Source organism: Nanorana parkeri, unplaced genomic scaffold (assembly GCF_000935625.1).
Source record: "Nanorana parkeri isolate BGI_ZX_2015 unplaced genomic scaffold, ASM93562v1 scaffold752, whole genome shotgun sequence".
In the NCBI taxonomy this organism is placed as follows: Eukaryota; Metazoa; Chordata; class Amphibia; order Anura; family Dicroglossidae; genus Nanorana; species Nanorana parkeri.
Genome location: NW_017307020.1, coordinates 569,060 through 589,785, shown reverse-complemented (window position 1 = coordinate 589,785; position 20,726 = coordinate 569,060). Strand labels below are relative to the sequence as shown.

General features: G+C 42.8%; 1 protein-coding gene across 2 annotated transcripts in view; it reads right to left on the bottom strand.

Moving 5' to 3' along the window:
* Window positions 1–918: 918 nt before the first annotated feature.
* PARP8 (poly(ADP-ribose) polymerase family member 8) overlaps window positions 919–20,726 on the bottom strand; it is a 179,014-nt gene continuing 159,206 nt past the window's right edge. For both annotated transcript variants that reach the window (XM_018564454.1, XM_018564455.1), the window contains 8 exons: window positions 17,771–17,819; window positions 12,920–13,032; window positions 10,864–10,936; window positions 7,996–8,065; window positions 5,833–5,909; window positions 4,074–4,143; window positions 2,777–2,861; window positions 919–1,148 (listed from right to left, as the gene is read on the bottom strand). In XM_018564454.1, the coding sequence (XP_018419956.1) occupies window positions 1,046–1,148; window positions 2,777–2,861; window positions 4,074–4,143; window positions 5,833–5,909; window positions 7,996–8,065; window positions 10,864–10,936; window positions 12,920–13,032; window positions 17,771–17,819 (640 nt within the window). In that variant the 3' untranslated portion in view covers window positions 919–1,045. The remainder of the gene's footprint in view (window positions 1,149–2,776; window positions 2,862–4,073; window positions 4,144–5,832; window positions 5,910–7,995; window positions 8,066–10,863; window positions 10,937–12,919; window positions 13,033–17,770; window positions 17,820–20,726) is intronic.

Below are 20,726 nucleotides of genomic sequence, written 5' to 3'. Positions count from 1 at the left end.
GCATCCAGCGCACCCAGAAGTGAAAGATGCTACAGATTGGCTAGCTAGCTTAGCACTTCAAGAGAGCGAAGATAGGCGGCAGATAAGTATTAATTATTTTCTTTACAGGGTGCATTTAAAAAAAAATGTTTTTTTAATCTAGTGACAGAGTGGCTTCAAGAAGGGAAGCATAATGATTGAGCGTTTGCTCCCTCTAGTGGCTAATCTACAAATCACTACATTTATTTGATAAAAATTGGCAGAGAAGACTTTTCACTAGAAAAAATTAGCTTACGACAAATGCGGCAATAACTCACAATATGCCCTCATTGAAAATACACTATACATTCCCTTTAAAATTAATCTCCACGGACATTCCTTAATCATTCCTCTTGCCACCGACATGCATGAAAAGTCACAAATGAAAGAACTGAAGGTAAACGCAAAGGAAATGTAAAGTTTAGATGCCAGTACATAGACGCCAAAATGATGACGCCACTACATAGTACCCTAAAAGATTCATTGCAGAGGTCTGCCATACTGTTTATTACATATTACCCGCTGTAACCAAATAAAAATGTTTGCATTTATCTACAGTACTTATGGTGAACATTTGAACCCGACTTCCAGAGAAGCACTTCACATATTACAATAATAATATTATATTCCAATTAAGTTCAGCATAAAATCAATAAACATTTCGGTTTGTTTATTGCAAGGAAACCCCATAGCTATTCTTAGTAGAAATTAGAACCATTCGACATAAATAAAGAACTAAGAAAACCTATTATCACAAATCCAGTTACTGCCTTTGATTTATGTGTTGACTGTCTCATAGAAACCACAGTATATTATATAATTTCATATGAAATGATTCTGTTGTACCAGTAGATAAGCCTCGTAACGGTCAAATGTTTAAAATCGGAAACAAAAGGATTATTTTAAATTCATACGTCCGTGTGATATAACAATAAAGAGTAATAATAAATAGAATCCTAATATATACGTCAGTACAAAGTCCAGCTTTGATACTGATGAAGCCCCCACATTCAATGAATGCTGAATTTTATCCAGTAGCTGTTTGGTTACCGATGACTCGAAGAATCTCTTTATAGCTACTAGGTTCTTGTGTGTTGATGCTTGTATCGCCTACTTGACCATCTTCGTAGCTTAAAAAAATTTATAAAAAACAAAACATTAATAAAGGCCGTTTTACATCAGTGCAAATCTATGACATAATCCCAGACAACACAGTCCCCACCAGAACCCCTTCTGATCAGACATTTTAGATTCTAAAGAATAATATTATTTAGGGCCAGGTCCAGTGCTGCCACTAGGCAAACTAGGCAGTCGACTAGGGCGCACCGCTGACTAGGGCGCAGCCTTTACCATCTATTTCAAATTGCAAAAGCCAATGGCAGACTGGCTATTGCACCACCCACTGAGCAGAGGAGCGGAACTGAGAGATAATATTCTCTCTCAGGGCCGCTCCTCTGCTCAGTAGGTGGGGTTTCAATAGCCAGTCTGCTATTGGCTATTTCAAATTAAAATAGCCAATAGCAATCTGGCCATGGCTCCCGGCTGCAATGTATGAATATTCTTTACTGATTGCAGTAGGCATATTAAAATATAAGCTGTGAACTATATATCATTCAGCAGGGCATGGAGCAGTGTGGAATATAGGGGGTTATTTACGAAGGAGCCGAAGGATACAGCTGTAGCTTCGGCTATTCTTCATCCGCCAGAGACCTGCCGTTCAGTTGAACTGAAGGGCTGCTGTACGGGCTATTCACAATAGCCCGTACAGCAGCCGAGCGGCTCAGCAGAACTGAAGGCATATGCTTCGGCTCGACTGAGCCGAAGTGACAGCTGAATCAGCTGCCAAACGCCGGCCCTTTGCCCCTCAAATGACAACTGGGCAGAGCCAGACGTGATTTCACAGCTGGCTCTGCCGATTGGAATAACAAATCAGCGTCCCCAAAAGACCTGGGGACACTGATCTGTCATTAAACAATAACAACTGGGCGGAGTTGTTATTCATTGGCTGGGACATGCTAGAAGACTCTGCTTGGTTTCTATTCTGCTCCGTACCACGGAGGTACCGAACAGAATATACAAGCCGAATGCCGCTCGGCGGCATTCAGCTATTCACTCACTGCCTATGAGAATAGGGATGAACAGCATTCGTCACTCTGCACTTCGGCTCAGCTGAACATGAAGAGCATTTTCGGCTAACCGAAGGCAGCCAATGTATGGCTGATTTCAGCCGTACTGATTTAAGCCGTACTGAGCCGGAGTGAATAGCCGAACGTCATTTGGCTCGGTTATTCACTCGGCTGTCTTCAGCAGCTTAGTCAATAACCCTGATAGTGTACAGAATGGAGCAGAGTGGAATACAGTGTACAAAATGGAGCAATGTGGAGTATATAAATGTATAGCGCAGGGTAGAGTAGAGTGGGGGAGATTATATACTGTAGTGCACAACGTACAGAGTATAGCCATGTAGAATGGTGGATTGGACAGCGCAGTGAACAAAGTGGAGCAGTGTGCAAAATATCATGTTTAGTACAGTATGCAGAGAGGAGCCATGAGGAGTATAAAATGTATAGCACAGAAAACATGGTGTAAAGTACACTGTAGAGCATAGAGTACAGGGTGAAGCTTTGTGGAGTATATGATATACATCACAGTGTCCAGAGTGGAGCAGCGTGGAATCTATAATGTACAGCACAGTTTAGAGAGTGGAGTGGTGTGGAATATATAATGTATAGTACATAATTTAATATATGATACTTACACAAAAAAGAACCGTGTACAGACATGATCGGTAGTGGGAACGACCCAGATCTCCCCATGTTTGTGCAATTCTTGTGAAGTAATCACTGTAAATAAACAGCAATAAATATCAATCAATAAAAATTAATCAAAAGTTAATGCTATAAAAATACGTTATTGTCAGGGGAAAAAAGGGATTTACAATATTTATTATTGTAAGTCCCTATTGTAAATTTTGCAATGTCACAGAGCGATACATTAATTCCACTAATTACCATGATCTACAGTAACACAACAATGCAGACTCCAAGAGCGACACTGCAATGTTCTACATGCTCTGTCATATTCCAGAACCTAGAATAATATTATTATTATGATTATTATCATCATACGGGATTTATATAGCATCAACAGTTTGTGAAGCACCTTACAATATAAGGAAGACATTAATGACAATACAAATCAAGACACGATGGTAAGAAGGGCCGTTGCCCATGACAGCAAGGCAGAGTTGAGAGTGAACCTGTGGCAATGGAAACAAATATGAAAGTACACATATGTAGTAATGCAAGCAGTGCCATGTTCCTGTGTGCCAGGTCTGTACAGGAGAGAAAGAGCCTTTAAATTGATAAACCCATCTCTCGCTATCTCCCATGGCTTATTATTGGTCTTTCACTGTGAAGGGCAACTTCACTAACAATAGCAAGGTGCAGGAGACAGTGGGTGGCAGGCAGAGCTGGCAACCAAGCAGCTGGTTGCACCTCTGAGAGTTGTATTCCTATGGTATTTTAGGCTCTAGTTCACACCGCAGCGGTCAGTTCCAGAGCATGTAAAAAAACTGCAGCGAGCCCTATTTTACCTGCTCTGGAATGCATGCAAACGCATCACAAACGCATGCAAACGCCCTGGAACGCACTGAAAGCCCATTCTAAACAAACACAAAATAATAATATATTTTTTTTTTAACCAAAAACGGCCCGGAACGCATCAAAAAAGTGGCACAACCCACTGCACTGCGTGTGCAGAAACTCATGCAGATCTGGTCTGCATTTGGTGTGAACAAGCCCTTAACCTGGAGTGTTCAATATGCAAATAAGCATTGAAGACCTTGCCAGAGAATTGCACATTGCACAAAGTCTGCACAAGATCAGACTTTGGATCCTGAAATCAATATTTTTCCATGGAGTGTCCTGTGTTTGGGGGCCTCCTGTCTCATAGGAAGCCATCTATTGCAAGTCAGGTTATTGATGGGCTCGCCATACTATAGTTCAACACTAAATATACCCACTAACAAATACAATATTAATCTCAAAAATTACCTTCACATAAGGCTATACATTTCAAGTTACGGCTTTGCAAAAATTGGGATTGTTGTCCTTTTTTCTGTGACTAAAAACAATGCAAGAAAAATAAAATGTATATATTAAAACAATACTAGTAATAAAGCCACCTCTGCCTGACCAAAACACTGAATATGAACACTATTGGAACAGAAATTATGCACAGTACATATTAACTGAAGTTACCTACACAACAGCTTGTGTGACCAAAGTGACACTCTATAATATTGTGTTACTACTAAGTCATTACTAGTTAGTCACTACTAAGTAATTAAGTGACACACAGAGATTATTTGTAAACAATTTACAGAGCTGTGTGCCCTGCAAATCTCTGGGAATGTTCATTGGGTGTGAACAGAGGCAAGAAATGAACCTTTTTAGAATATTTTCTTTTTAGATCGAATGTAATGTAATATTGCATTATGACCACTAGATTGATAAAATCTTATTTCCTTTGCGCCTCAGCTCCATCTAGTGGCCATAATGCAGCATTACATTACATTCAACCTGAAAAGAAATGATACTAAGAACCTTCATTTTTGCTTCTATTTGCACAGAATGAACATTCACAAAGAATAATTTCTCTGAATAGTTTATAAATAGACCCCTTACAGTGCAAGTCTGGGCAAAATAAAAACAAAAGAAACATATTTGGTACATATCCGCAATACATGCACATTTCCCCATGTTTTGTCTCTATAAAAACGCTGAAAGTGCAGAAAAATTCCTGTTGATCCAGCCAGAAATTAAGTGAGCTCTGAATTTCTGGTAGTTATCTGACTGGTTGGGATTTCAGTGCTGCAGAAGCAATACTGTCAGCCCACTGCAGGATTTTAGGAGAGCACTGGATTGCTGGCAGGATAAACAGGTATTTTTCTGCAAAACATGGAGAAACATGCATGTATTGCCGAGATTTACTAATGGTTTCTTTTTTTTTTTCTTTGCTTTTGCCCAGTCATAGACTTTAAGAAGTTGTCTGTCATGCTATTGGCTGAACTTTCTTCAGCGCAGTATACTATAGTATGCACCGATAAGCCATAACATTATGACCACTCACCTATTATATTCGGAAGGTCCCCCTTTTGCCGCCAAAACAGCCCTGACCCATAGAGGCATGGACTCCACTAGACCTCTGAAGGTATTCTGTGGTATCTGCCACCAAGCCGTCAATAGTAGATCCTTTATGTCCTGTAAGTTGCGAGGTGGGGCCTACTTTGCTCCCCAAGTACATCAGTAAGCCTTGGCCACCTATGACCCTATTGCCAGTTCACTGGTTTTCCTTCCCTGGACCACTTTTGGAAAGTCCTGACCACTGCAGACCGGAAACATCCTGCATAAGTTGCAGTTTTGGAGTTGCTCTGACGCAGTCATCTCGCCATCACAATATGGCCCTTGCCAAAGTCACTCAAATTCTTACACTTGCCCATTTTTTCTGCTTCCAACACATAACTTAGGGGACAAAATGTTCACTTGCTGCCTAATATATACCACCCACTTCCAGGTGCTATTGTAATCAGATATTCAATGTATTCACTTCCCTTGTCAATGGTCATAATGTTATGGCTGATTAGTCTACATACAGAGAGTTAAAGGGTGGCTGGAATCAGCAGCAGTGACATAGAAACAGAGGAACGAGGCACAAAGGTGACCAGTAATATTGCATCAGACTCAATTCACCCCATTCTAATCCACAACCCAGTACCCCTTTAGGCAGTGTGCTACGGTAGTTAGAAGATACCTGTGTTGCACTACTGCTTTTACTGCCCGATGGCGGGTCGTCCTTGGCTGATACTTTCTGCTGCTTCTTGTTCATCCCTGTTCAGAAAAATGCAACTTAATTTAAATACAAATTAAGTCTTAAAGCCAAATGGTAGAAGATATAAAATACCACAATTTAATCAATTTATGTTTCCATAAAAAAAAAAATAATTAACCTTATTAATACATGTAAAGATCACCAGAATCTGTATTGATATTAGCCCCCTGCACAACAGCAATCAGACTGGGGAAGGAAGGGCCAACATTGTAAGCCAATCAGGGCTCTACTTCTTTGCTCAAGGCTGACAGTCCAACACAGTAAAGTCATGGCCTAATTTGGTGTAATTTGCAGGGAGGTTCAAAACCTAACTGGGGTGTCTGGATCACATAACCATCCTTAAAGAATTACAAAATATCTGGCAGCTCACACGCACGCACGCACACACACTTCAGCTTGCTTGTATAGAGTTTAATTGATTATCATGTGTGTAGTTGGAACCAGAAACGCTCACCCAAGGGAGGAGTGTGAAGTTCTGGGCTGGAGAGCAAATTCAGCTTATTGGAACTCCCCAAACTATGAACTATACCTGCTTTAGATATCTTGGAGTCTCTGATGGTGAGCAGTATTTAGGGTCTGCATCCCTTTCTGAAAGACCATGACGGCATCATTCTATCAACTGGACTGCCCAGTTTATTTTACATTCAGGGCCGGACTGGCCATAGGGCAAACCGGCACTTGCCCGGTGGGCCGGGCCGGGCCAACGTTTGAAGATGTTTCACTGGCCATCCAACCAGCTTTCTCCATTCAGACATTTACAGATATTCTCTATAGCAAGCTTCCTACATTGTTGCAAGGCTTGTGTATTGGTTGTAGCCCTGCAATACTTACTAGTGGCCGGCCCTGCCCCTCGATTGCGCGTTTGTGTTTGGATCCGCCCCCTGTTGTGAGGGGTGGGGCCTGTTGGTGGTCACGTGATTGGGCTGCTCAGTCTAAAATGCCCGGGCCTATTTTTAGTCCCAGTCCGGCCCTGTTTACATTATATGGAATCCATCAATGAAACATAATAATATCCCTTTGTTCTTTAATAGCTGTGGAAGAACAGGGAAACCTGATGGAGAGATCTCACCTCTGAAATCCCTGAAAGATGTAAGAAGCCAGGATGCAATTCCACTAATCAGTTAATAAGAATGAGCGAATGATGCAAAATCCGCTGCACCAGTGATCTGGCAGCGTGGGCTCCACTATTGGCTCTGCTATGCACACACATATAACATCACAGGTATTTGTATTTCAACTGTGTATTTAGATATCCGTGTAGAATTTTACTTTACTCATCTATATAAATGAACTGTGCCTAACGTCTTCAATATGTAAGGGCTCTTTTATGTAGACGGCAAATTGTTTTCCTGCATTTCGTATGCGTTTAAAACACAAGTCAAATGCAAGTCAGCAGATTCCCATTTACTTTAATGGTGTGGATGACAGTTCTGAGGCTATGCTTGTTCTGTTTTACATTCATTTGGACACAGCAGGTCTTATTGAGTTGCGTTTGCATTGCAGGTAAAGCAGGTGAGGTGTGTCCTACTGCTGCATTTTGTATTGAAATGCATGCATTTAAAGTGGACCTTCACCCAGAAAAATAATTTTTCTGTCCTTAAACCCTTTCCCCTCCTTTGCAACATGAAAATCCCCCTCCTTTTTTTTTTTTTATGATGCACATTCCACACTGCTCCCCATCCTCCATTCTCGCCTAGGCAAAAATGGCATGCTCCATTTCCTGTACCTCCTGTTATATGTGACAGCAACCATACAGCAGGCGGAGGGCAGGTCTAGTGGTGCATCTCTGGTGACTGACTGCCTGAACCAAAAGAGACAGCCAGCATCTAAAGATGTAAGGGAAGAAGATGGTGGAGACCCAGCATGTGACCACAGAACATGGGTCACAGCAGGGCACTGCTGGATTCACTGGGCATTGAGTATGTGAACTGAGGTCAACATAGCATAAGGTAAGAGGAGATTAAAAATAAATGAATCGGGGGTGGGGGGGGGGGGCATTCACAACAACACCAGTCCACACAAGCCTTAATTCATTAATGATGAAAATCGAAATCCACAGAGAGGAACAGAGAAAGGCCAAGTCACCTGAGTAACCAAACGAAATGCTTGCTAAAGGGCTGAGATATATTCCACTTCCATACATGGCACCATGAAGCTGAAACAACACGACAGAGGTTTTCATTACTGTTCAGAAATCAGTTTATCTTATTATCTGTGCGCATGATATAGTGTACAAGTGGCAGGTAAATCAATACATCTAAAATACAAAACAGAAAACACTTTATCTGACAGCCTGAGGTCAACAGGAACACTAGCCAGAGTTAATTAATTTCACAGTAATGTACAGGACTTCTGTAGTACGTCTGTTTCAATGTATTCCAAGAGAGTTTGAGATATATCGCATCTGACAGAGGGGCAGAAAATCGTATCACACACAGTTGTGGGGACGAGGTGTCAAACATTTTTGATTGTAAAGTCAATGTAATTTTCTATTGGCACGGCAGACATTTCTAAAAGTAAGAGCAGCAAAAAAAAAAAAAGTAACTTCTTTAAGTGACATGACATGATAAAAATAACTCCAGAAGCAGTTACTCGGAACAAGCACATATACAGTAGGTGTCTGTATACATGACCTTACTGCAAAGGTATCACCGGAACACACTCGGAAATTCAAATATCAGTAATCCATTGATATATTTTATTTTGTGAAGAATGTCACATGTGCTTCAGGGACCTGAAACGTTAGCACTGCATGACATGATGTGGCCTTTGAATTTCCAAGTGTGTGCCGGTGATACCTTTGCATGTACTGTTAGTATTTGCACGGCGCCATCCGTGCGGTCACCTTTTGCACCACAGATACTGTTATGCTATAAGACCATAGGAGTGCGAATGGTATTTGGAACGTACTGTATACATGGTCACATACCTAGTGGAGTACCCCATGAGCAGCAAAAATTGGGGAACTCTATTAGGTAAATCCCCTTAGCTACCGTACCCAACAAGACAGTCAACTTTCCAGTGAAATGAATGGAGTTTGCAGCAAGTATATGCAGACGGTACAGGGTATGACTGTGATGTTTTTGAAGAAGAGACTGTGGGGCACCAGATAGGGTGCACAGAGAAGATTTCTACAGAGCAGTGACAGGTAAGTAAATATGCTGAAAGAACTGTAGAGGGTGCCAATTGGGACCCACTGAGGGTAACCTACTGCCCAGTAAGCAATGCAAAAAGCCGTGATGATATGCAAAGCCCAGTATTTCAAAGTAGCCAGTCTGATTTAACTTTAAAGCAGAACTCTGGACAAAACTTTTCTTAACCCTTGCAGTGTGGCTCCCTTCCTAACTGCTCATTTTTGTCTAGGTGCAAGAAATAAATAAAGTTATACTCACTTGAACCATGGAGTTGACTTGCTCTTAGACCGGTTCATCCAGCCTCTCTCCCACTCCACTGCAGCATCCTAAGGTCCCATAAAACATCACATTCTATACACAGTGTATAGATGTGAGGACACTGAGGAATATTGCAATGCTGCATCATAGGAGAAGACTTTAGAGACCGTGCCGGCTGAGTCGTTTGGGTTAGTATATAGCCCCGATGCTGGCGACGTACACTGTACGTCGTCAGTCACGAAGGGGTTAATAACTAGAGACAAAAACGAGCAGTTAACCCTTGTAGTGCGGGTTAGCCCCACTGCAAGGGTTAATAAAAAGTTTTTCCTGGAGTTCTTTAATAAAGTGGGAATAGTGAAATATGAATTCTAGCTGGTTGTTGTTGCCCTTGCTGTATAAACCATAAATATGTATCTATTTCTTCTCAAAACAAAACTGTTCACAACAGATGTTGTTTACAACCAAAAACTAAATTGGCAAAGCTATCACAATGTAATTAGTCTAAGCTATAAGACAAATGTTTTGCATCATTATCTGGAGCAGTTGAACTATCCTTGACCGCATACCTTTTTATTATCATCACAACCATCCTGGGAGTGTTTTTCAGGACCAGAAATTAAAGGAACACACTTGTAAGATCCATATATATCACAACGGCTACACAACTTTGTCAGCAGCTGTCAACTAGTGTTTTTTACAGTGACACTAAACTCAGAAGTGAAACCTTTTGGGCTAGTTTACACCAGCCCCAGTGCGTTCCGGCACGATTCAGTGCCAGAATGCACTGGATTGCATTCCGGCCGGTTCACTGCATTCTGGGGCAGGAGGGGGCGTGGCAGTGCATTGAAGTCAATGGCACTGCAGCCACGCTCCCCAGCCACAGTGCAATCGCCCGCACCAGAACACATGGCACATCAATGCCTGTGCTCCGATCCGGTGTGATTAGAAAAAATAGTGCATGCAGCATTTCTTCTGATTGGACTGGACTTCAATGCACCGCCATGCCCCCTTCTGCCCTAGAACGCAGTGAGACAGCCGGGATCCAGCGCACTGGGGCTGATGTAAACTAGTCCTAAAAATGCATTCAAGTCCCTTAGCTATTAACAGAAATGTATCTTCTTTGTGTATCACTCGGCTGTAGATCCTCAAACCATATCTGAATTGGTGCTGACACTGTCCTTCCTTCTGGATGGTGGCTACTTTTGTTCCCCATGGTCCTTGTGTGTTGTAAAGTAGCCACCGCTCCCTGCTCGCTCCCGTGATGTACTATAATCTCACGTTTCACAGTGGTGTGAACTGAGCCAATTCAAAACAAGGCAAGTTGAGTTGGGACTGCACTAGGCAATGCACCTGGTGTGAAAGGGCCCTAAGATGTGTTGGATACATCTATAGATACATTGGAAAACCCCTTTAATTACTTGAAAGAAAATAACTTCTATATATCAAGATACAACACTGCATTACACCTATTACTTTCTGTAACAGATTATCAAAATCTCATGTTTTATGCGTATTCAACTTTAGGAACGAATGGTAAAAGATGGTACATTTTTCACAATACCTGAAGTTTTGTATTGGAAGCTACTACTAATCCGTTCCTCAGGATGGAGTGCCAGTTTTCAATGTGCGAGCCACTGCAATAGCAAATATATAGTATGAGATACTAATGTTATTTCATGTATTATAATAACAAGCCTCTATATTTGAACAATTCTAGTTCTATACTTTTTTTCTTAGGTATACAAATCCTCTTATTTTTCATTAACAAAACAGACAAAAAAATATGATTTGTAATGCTTTGTAGTGGGCTTGCAAGTATCATGGAAGCTGTACTTCCAACTGCATGTAAACAGGAATATTTTCACTGTGAAAAAAAAGAGAGTGTTCAACAAGGCAAGTGGCTTTTGAGGAAATGGAGTATACAACTCATTTAAAACCAGGTTCGGCCTTTTGGCTAAGATCAAGTGTAGTATCTGTTCTTATCAGTTTCCGGTGGAAGAACGACACCACCCCTAGTCCGGGCGGGATGGTGGCTTAGAATTTACCGGTGTAATTGGTTGAGTACTGTACGAGGTTTGGAACGTCGGGACTAACGATCCTTCGTTAATGGGTGCGTTCCGGCGGAAAGGACCTCTGAAGGTGCCCGAACCTCCTGATGGGAATGGATACGAAGCTTGGTCTGGCTGGAGGGTCGTGAGGTGGCAGAGCCCGTGGTGTTGTGCCCCCTGGGGGTGGCGTCCCAGGGGTGCTCAGAAAGTCACTTGGGTGTAGGACCCCACTTTGACTCACTGATGCACTTGGTCACACACCACATTACATTTTCTGCACAACGCCTCCATGACAGGCCTTATGGCTAGTCTGGGGCAATATTTTTGCACTCCGGCCCCTAGGGCCTGTCAGCGTGGTGCACTGGCACTCTTTATTTATTTATTGCACCTCATGCACGATTTGGCACTTTTTTATTTTTTTAAACTTTGACCCACAGATTGCTTAGGGTGCAGTTTCCTTCGGGGCCTTTTTCCGATGCTGGGGAGGAGGTTCTGTGCCCTAATATAGGGTTCTCTGCCTCCCCCCAACCAGGGGGTGTCTCTGCGGGAGAGCCCCCTACCTAGTAGCCTTCGGGTAGGTGGACCATAGTATCTCAACCCCTGTCAGGAGCCTTGCGCGCCGGGGGGTCGGGAATAGAGGTCCCTTCTTTATTGAAGGACCATGCACCCTTGTGCACGTTTTTGTGTGCTGTGATTTCACACTTCACTTTTTTTGTTCACAGGGAATTTCGTTTTCGATGCACGTTCCACGGGCTCTTGAAAAAAACAAAAAACAGGAAGCTTATTGTGTGCGGAGCTGGGCTTTAAACCAGGTAATTTTTCAAATGTTAAAGTAGAAGTCCTACCAAAAGTTTTTTTTTTTTAAAGCGAACTCCGGGCACAATCATTTTTATTTAAATACTGTATATTGCCTAAGAGCCCCAATGGACATAAATCCGCTTTGTGTGCACCAAATGTCTTTGAAAACCCAGTTATTATCTTGTAAGAGTAGCAATGGCATAATCACTGTGCTGTACATAACCTGTGCAGAGGGCTGAGCTGAGTGATGGGCCCAGCAGGCTCCACCCACTACAGGCTGCCTGCAAAACACTATAGAATGGGGCGGAGACAAGTCACCCTGCACAAGGAGAGAGAGCTGCAGTAACCCATTTTAAGGAAACTAATGCACAGAGGCAAAGTTTCTCACTGGATTACTGTACAGGTCTGGAAGAAATAAACAAATCACGCCAAGATTCAAGTCAGAATACACATGCCATTTACTTAGACAATACTTGCTAATCACAGAGTTCAGCATTAGAGTTTTGGATAGCGTAGGGAAGGATGGGGACCCCATGTAATGCTCCCTTTGAAGAGATCCAAGTTCACCATTCTTCCTGGAGATTGCTGTCACCAGGAGAGAGCATGACAGGGAATACAAAATATTATGGTTGTCAATGGAACAGGAGGAGGGGAAACCCTGTTCCAGGGTCAACTGTCTGAGTGGCATATGAGGGTAGAAACTTTCTTTTAAAGTATTTAGGCCCTTCTATTATATTTTCCTTGAAAAAAGAAAACTCAGAACAGACTTACTGAAATGCAAATGTGCTCCCGAAGAGTTTTTTAGCAGTTCTGAAATTCGCTTCTTTGGCTGGTGGACTGCTGAGAAGTAGGAACTGGTGAGGGGTGTGCATAAATTTCAGTTGCTGTGAAACATGAAATATTCATTGAAATATTAATATGCTAATCCAAATCAATAACTCTGTTTGTTTAATAACTGAGTGCAAAGACGTAAATATGCAAAAGTAAACATTCGTTTTTCAACCAGATCAGGTTCTGGAACACACATAATTCCAGGCCCCCTTCCCATCTCTACAGTGCACTTATTAATCACTGTACCTTTTATCTATGCATATAAAAGGTATATTTTGCAGTCGGTATACACAGGGGAGATGAAGCAGAAGGATCTGCCTATAAAATAACGTGAAGTGTAGCACTGCTTTCAAATAACAGAAATTAATATTATTATTATACAGGATTTATATAGCGCCAGGAGTTTGCACAGCGCTTTACAATAGAAAAAAGACATTATAGTTACAAATCAAGACAAGATGGTAAGGAGGGCCCTGCCCATGAGAGCCGTCAATCTAAAAGGGAGGGACAAGTGATACAAGAGGTGGTAGCTGTGTGGGGATGAGTTGTGTGAGAAAGTGATAGTTCAGTGGTTAGGTTGAGGTGGGATAGGATTCCCTGAAGAGATGAGTCTTCAGAAATAGCCTAAAGGCAGACAGAGTAGGAGATAGCTGGACAGATTGAGGTAGGGAGTTCCAAAGCATGGGAAAGACTCTAGATAAGTCCTGAAGATGAGCATGGGAGGAGTTGATGAGGGAGCTAAAGAGCAGGAGGTCTTGGGAGGAGTAGAGATGACATTTTGGGTGATACTTTGAGACAAGGTTGGAGACATAGCCAGGGTAAAGTTGTGAATAACTTTGTAAGTGGTTGTTAATATTTTAAATTGTATCCTTTGAGTGAGTGGAAGCCAGTGTAGGGATTTGCAGAGGGGGGTTGCAGACACTAAGCGGTTGGTGAGGCGCATGTGTCTAGCACCAGCATTCATGAAAGACTGAAGAGGGGATAGCCTGTGTAGTGGAAGGCCAATGAGGAGGGAGTTGCAATAGTCAAGACGAGAGATAAGTGAGTGGATGAGTAGCTTTGTGGTTTCATTGGTGAGGAAGGGGCGTATTTTGGAGATGTCACAAAGGTGAAGGCAGCAGGATTTGGATAGTGATTGGATGTGGGGCAGAAAGGTGAGGTCGGAGTCAAGGATCACATCTAACACCTTGGCATGGGCGGATAGTTGTGTTATCAATCTCAATGGAAAAAATGGGGGATGGTGCACGGAAAGGAGGAAATGTCATGAGCTCAGTTTTTGAAAAATTTAGTTTTAAGAAGTGTTGTGACATCCAGACTGATATGTCGGTTAGCAAATTAGTGAGGCGCAAAGACATCGAAGGGGTGAGTTGTGGATTAACATAGTAACATAGTAGGTGAGGTTGAATAAAGACAAGGTCCATCTAGTTCAACCTATGGGTGTATGTGTTTGTGTGTCTGTATATATAAGGCTCTAACACTTGCCATATCCTTGTATATGTAGCGGATACCACTGCGTGTGGAAGGGAATTCCACATTTTTACTGCACGCACAGTAAAAAACGCTTTGCATAAGCCATGTGAGGTTATCAGCTGATCAGGAGAGAAGGTGTAGATAGAGATGGGGTCCAAGGACACATCCTTGAGGGACCCCTACGTAAAGCAGAAGAGGAAAGGAGAAGTTAGAAATATAGGTAACGCTAAAAAAACCTTAGCTAGGTAGGAGGAGAACCATGAAAGCAGAGTCTTAGAGGCCAAGCGAGTGGAGTTTTTTGAGGAGCAGCGAGTGGTCAACTGTGTCAAAAACAACAGAAAAGTCTCATAGCAAGAGTAAGGAATAGTGGCCATTGTTTTTAGCAGTTAGTAAGCCATTAGTGAGTTTTAGGAGGGTAGTTTTAGCAAAAGATTTTGAGGCGAAAGCCAGAAGTGATTTATGTTATCAAGGCTTACTTCACAAATCCCATGACAACAAAGTCTTTACTTATCATTTAACCTGTTGCCACAGGCCGTTTGGATCTAAGTCAGCTTTAACACATATATGCGTGCAGCCAGCGCTGCATTTATGTGATGGGAGTGCACTCACTCAATGCCCCCGGCAGCTCCCGGTCACTGTTTACAATTGGTAAAGGTTGGAAATTGATGGGAAATTACCTGGCAATACCAGAATTGTTACATTGGAATTTCATTCATTCCAGAGATGTAACACCTATCTGCCATTCTAGGTGGCAGTGTCACTGGAATGTGTGTGTGGGATCCAGGTGAACTGTGTATATACCATTCCATTGACACTGACAGTGCACCTGGCTTCTACCTACAGGCACTGTTAGTGTAATTAGAGTGGTGGATAGGTGGGAGCTAGGTTCACTGTCAGTGTCACTGACAGTGTATACACACAGGGCACCTGGATCCCACCTATCCACCATACCATAGACTGCACAAATTTTAGGCACAATCTGGACACACCCACCATAGCTTCGGCCAGCACCCTGTCCACAGTCTCAGGAATTACAATTTGTAAAAGTTCCAAGGTATGACAATTAGAAACTAGCACACCATGTTCAGATGAAAAGACAGGTCACCAACAGGAAGTGATGTTTTGAGACAGCTAGGCACTTCTTCTTCAGGCACCAGAAGCAGTTCCTGTTGGTGACAAATTGTCTTCCCATGTGAACGTGCTGGTGATATCTTGGATTGGAAATTATGTTGTGGCGGCGCCATCTGCCATTTCACCATGGCACCCTTATAGGATTGGGTCTGAATGCTGTATGGAGCGCGCTGGACATCTTTGATTTATAGCCAATCACTGTGATCACATGATGGGGTAGCCCTGGAAACCCCTCCAGCGTTAAGGACCCCTAAAAGGGCCAATGAAAGCCAGCTGTAAGGGCCTAAGGATAGAGGGTGGGGTCATGCAAATGATCCATGTCCCAAAGGTACAACAGATGGATTATAATACAGATACAGGCCAAGCTATAGAGCCATTTATTTCATCATGATACTTGTCACTGTAGGAAATAGACACCAGGGCTTGTATGAACTTGGGCTTGTGCAGCAAACTATTTTATTAGGTCACAATACTGTTCTAAAAAGAACCAGTTCACAGAGGTCAGTAACAATATATTGTTAACATGCCTGGGGCAACATAAAATAACAGGTTCCCAGCACATGGGGCTTTATATTTGACAGTGGCTAGCCTCCTACTGATGGGATAAGGATAATTCTACAACACCGTGTCAACCAAGACATGCTTAAAGATTTATAATCATTATCAGATGTGATTGTAACCTGCAGTAGTTTGCAATGACTGCCTTCCAATTGAAGCCTATCTCCGGGGGAAAAAAACTCCCCCCGCAGTGGGGCTGCCAGGCACACTCCACCAGCCCTTGTGTCACTACAGGACACAGTGGTGACATAGGGGCTGACGGTAGGCATACAAAAATCAAATTTATGCAGGTTTGCGTTCTTTGAAAGTCTTTAAAGCCTAACTCCAGCCAAACAGCTAAAAATACATAGAAGTGATCTGTTTTACCTGTCAAAGGATTTGTATTTCTATTCATCCAGTCCTGAGATTTACACACAGAATAGCACTATCTGGCAGGGCGGGAGACCTGATTTTCCTCTGCTGCAATTCAGTAACACTTACAGGTCTTGCCCCTCCTCCAGCCTGTGACTGGACAGTGAAAAGAGAAGCAGCAGATTGATGAGCTCATCTCCCTGTCAGTCTGTTCTCTACTCATGTTGACATGCTCCTGCAGCACACCTAAACTGGCTCATTGTGTTGACTCCACCGCCCAGCCCCCCTCAGTCTGAACTCTGCTGTACAGTGGCTGCGAGAGACTGAAATCAAGTCACAATCAGGTGTTTACAGTGCACACATAAAAAAAAAAATATGCAAATAAAATGTATGAATGTGTGGATTTTTATATCTACCTGGAGCTCATGCTTATAATAAACTCAAATTTGACTTGTTGTCATCCTCTTGCAATCCCCTGTACTGCAGAGCTCAGACTGAGAGAGAGAGAGAGAAGCAGCGCAAGAAGCAGCCAATAAGTTGTGCTGCAATGCTAATGTGTTAACAAGGAGTGTCCTGATAAAAAAAACGAGAGAGACAAAAAGATAAGTTCATCTTTCTGCTGCTTCTCCTTTCACTGTCCAATCACAGACTGGGGGCAGGGACAAGACCTAGTTGTATAAAACTTTAGAAGAGAAAAGTCAGGCCACCAGGCTGCCTGTGCTGTCTGGCAGGGCTGTATAAGGCCTCGTTCACACCAGATGCAGTGCGGTCCTGCCCGATTCTGGCCAGAACGCACTGCCTCGCATTGCGGCCGGCTCACTTTTTTTGTGGGGCAGGAGGGGGCCATTGAAGTGAATGGCACTGTAGCCACGCCCTCCGACCACAATTCGATCGGCCGCACGAGATCGCAAGGCACATTATGCCTGCGGTCCGGTCTGAACAAAATAGTGAGCCGGCCGCAATGCGAGGCAGTGCGTTCTGGCCACAATCAGGCTGCATCTGGTATGAACGAGGCCTTAGTCTTAGAATTGGATTACCAGAAATACAACACTTTTGGCAGGTAAAACAGCTCGCTTATATGTATTTCATCTGTTGCCTGGAGTTCAGCTTTAATTCCTCCACTTTCAGAGCTGAGATGCTGAAATAAAACAACAAACAAACCGCTGAACAATACAAAAAAAAAAGCATGCAACACATAATAGTAAATAACCCGATGTACAGTAAGCAATTCACGTCATTCCATTGACATTAATGTGATTGCAAAAAACCAGCAAAACTTACCCTGTTAACTGGCAATTTCACAATATGAGATCTATTACTTGAAATCACCCTGGAAAAGAGAGAAGCGCGGGATAAACAGATGTTCCTTTCTACTTAGTTACTAAATCTCACTATGTGGAGAGAGATTTGCATGGTAATTGTGCAGAATGGCACATTTTGTAAATATCTTCTGCAGCTACTTCCTTCATTGCCTGTTCTGTCAATAGAGATCTTCATGTGCGAGCTAACAAAGTGGAAAAGAGTCTCTATAATTACTGGAGTCTCAATCACCGGGCTAATGTGAAAAACACTATCTGCTCACCGCTGAAAAGATTGTGATTCGAGAAATGAGCTGCCGAGGAAAGCCAGCCATCGTGAATCATAATGTGACACATAATATACCATCTGTAGAAGGTAAAGAACACTTTCCTAACATTATGTTGTGCAAGGAGCTTCAGAGATGAGTCACTTGTATACTCTGTTCAGTAAGACACAGCACTGATGTACCAACCACAGAGAGAACGAAGCTTGCCATACATGTGACATACTGATAGAGCGATCAGACTCACAATGTAAAAAAATTAAACGCAATTAAAGACATAAATTGATGGTTTCTATTCACCTTAAGAAGATGGGATTGAAATTGTCCCCATCAATTGCACCATTCAGGTGCAATAGGCTCAATATGTTTTACTGCAGGACCCTATAGATTGTATAGATGTATTGCAGTAAAATCTGTACAATGGCAGAGAAGAAAAATCTACAAAGGGGTAGTTAAAACCTCAGAAGATTGGTGCCCCACTTCCACGTTTGGGAGACCTGCACTTGAGCCATCTTTGATAACAAGCTATATACTGACATATAATAATGAGATATTATAAGAGATCCAGTGTTCTATCATTCCATCGTACCAGTGACTTTATCGTACTGACAGGGGCGTGCTCAGTTTAACATCAGCGGCTCCAGGTCCATAACTCTTACGGACTAATTATGAAATCATAATGATAAACGAAATATGATTGCACGTAAATATATTTGTGTTAAATCTTATACAGTTTTTGTTAAATATAATATGTATATAGGGAGAGCCCAAAACACACGCACACACACTGTATATATATTCTAGTCAATGTTAGGACAGAACGGAGAGTGGCAAGACTGGTACAAGACAACAGAAGGGCAGTGCAGTGTCAGATTCCTCGCATCACCTTTCAACATCTCGTGGTCTCATGTATATATATATATACACAGGGCTCAAAATTTCAAGTCCTGAGCTACTAGCCAGGCCTTAAGAGTCACTAGCCACCAGTTGCCCCACCTAACCCTTACCTAACCCTTACCCTAACCCTTACCCTGCCCCAGCCTTAACTCCGCCCCTAAACACACCCTCTTAAATAATCTTATGATAATTCTTATCTTGTGATAGTTGCCGCTTGTAAACAGCAGATTAGGGATTCCCGCTGCAGGAAAACGCAAGTTCCTGACACAGGAATCTCTAATCACACCTGAAATATACTGTAGGTGTGAATGGGGCCTAATATACACATACACTAAAGGTGCCCATACACCTGCCGATTATCGTACGATAATCGTGGGTGATCCCGCGATCGTACGATAATCGGCAGGTGTATGGAAGGCGTGCGACCGCTTCTACTGTAAGTTCTTCCAAGCACGCTGGAAAACCTGCCGAAAATTGTATAACTGTTAGTGGAATAATAACAAAGTGGAAGCAACCGGGAACAACAGCAACTCAGCCACAAAGTGGTAGGCCACATAAAATGACAGAGTGGGGTCAGCGCATGCTGAAACACACAGTGCGCAGAAGTCGCCAACTGTCTGCAGAGTCAATAGCTACAGACCTCCAAACTTCGTGTGGCCTTCAGATTGGCACAACAACAGTGCGTAGAGAACTTCATGGAATGGGCCGAACTTCTATTTCCATGGCCGAGCAGCTGCATCCAAGCTTTACGTCACCAAGTGCAATGCAAAGCGTCAGATGCAGTGGTGTAAAACACCTCGCCACTGGACTCTAGAGAAGTGGAAACGTGTTCTCTGGAGTGACGAATCACGCTTCTCTGTGACAATTTGATGGATGTGTCTGAGTTTGGCGGTTGCCAGGAGAAAGGTACTTGTCTGACTGCATTGTGCCAAGTTTAACGTTTGGTGGAGGTGGGGTTATGGTGTGGGGTGGTTTTTCAGGGGTTAGGCTTGGCCCCTTAGTTCCAGTGAAGGGAACTCTTAAGGCATCAGCATACCAAGACATTTTGGACAATTTCATGCTCCAAACTTTGTGGTAATAGTTTGGGGATGGCCCCTTCCTGTTCCAACATGACCGCACACCAGTGCACAAAGTAAGGTCCATAAGGACATGGACGGGGGAGTTTGGGGTGGAGGAACTTGATTGGCCTGCACAGAGTCCTGACCTCAACCCAATAGAACACCTTTGGGATGAATTAAAGCGGAGGCTGCGAGCCAGGCCTTCTCATCCAACATCAGTACATGACCTCACAAATGTGCATCTGGAAGAATGGTCAAACATTTCCATAGACACACTCCTAAACCTTGTGGATGCCTTCCCAGAAGAGTTGAAGCTGTTGTGGCTGCAAAGGGCGGGCCAACTCAATATTGAACCCTACGAATTAAGACTGGGGTGCCAGTAAAGTTCATGTGCGTGTAAAGGCTGGTGTCCCAATACTTTTGGTAATATAGTGTATGTGTGTGTATGTGTGTTTTTGCTCTCTCCCTATATAAATATTATATGTAACAAACACTGTATAAGATTTAAATACAAATATATTTACGTGCAATCATATTTTGTTTTATCATTATGATTTCAGAATTAGTCCGAAAGAGTTATTGACCTGGAGCTGCTGAAGTTAAACTGCGTTGGTCCGTGAGATTAACGGACCCGAGCCCTGCACACGCCCATGCACCCCCCCCCCCCCCCCCCCCGGCGGAGCGATACCGGGGAGGTACT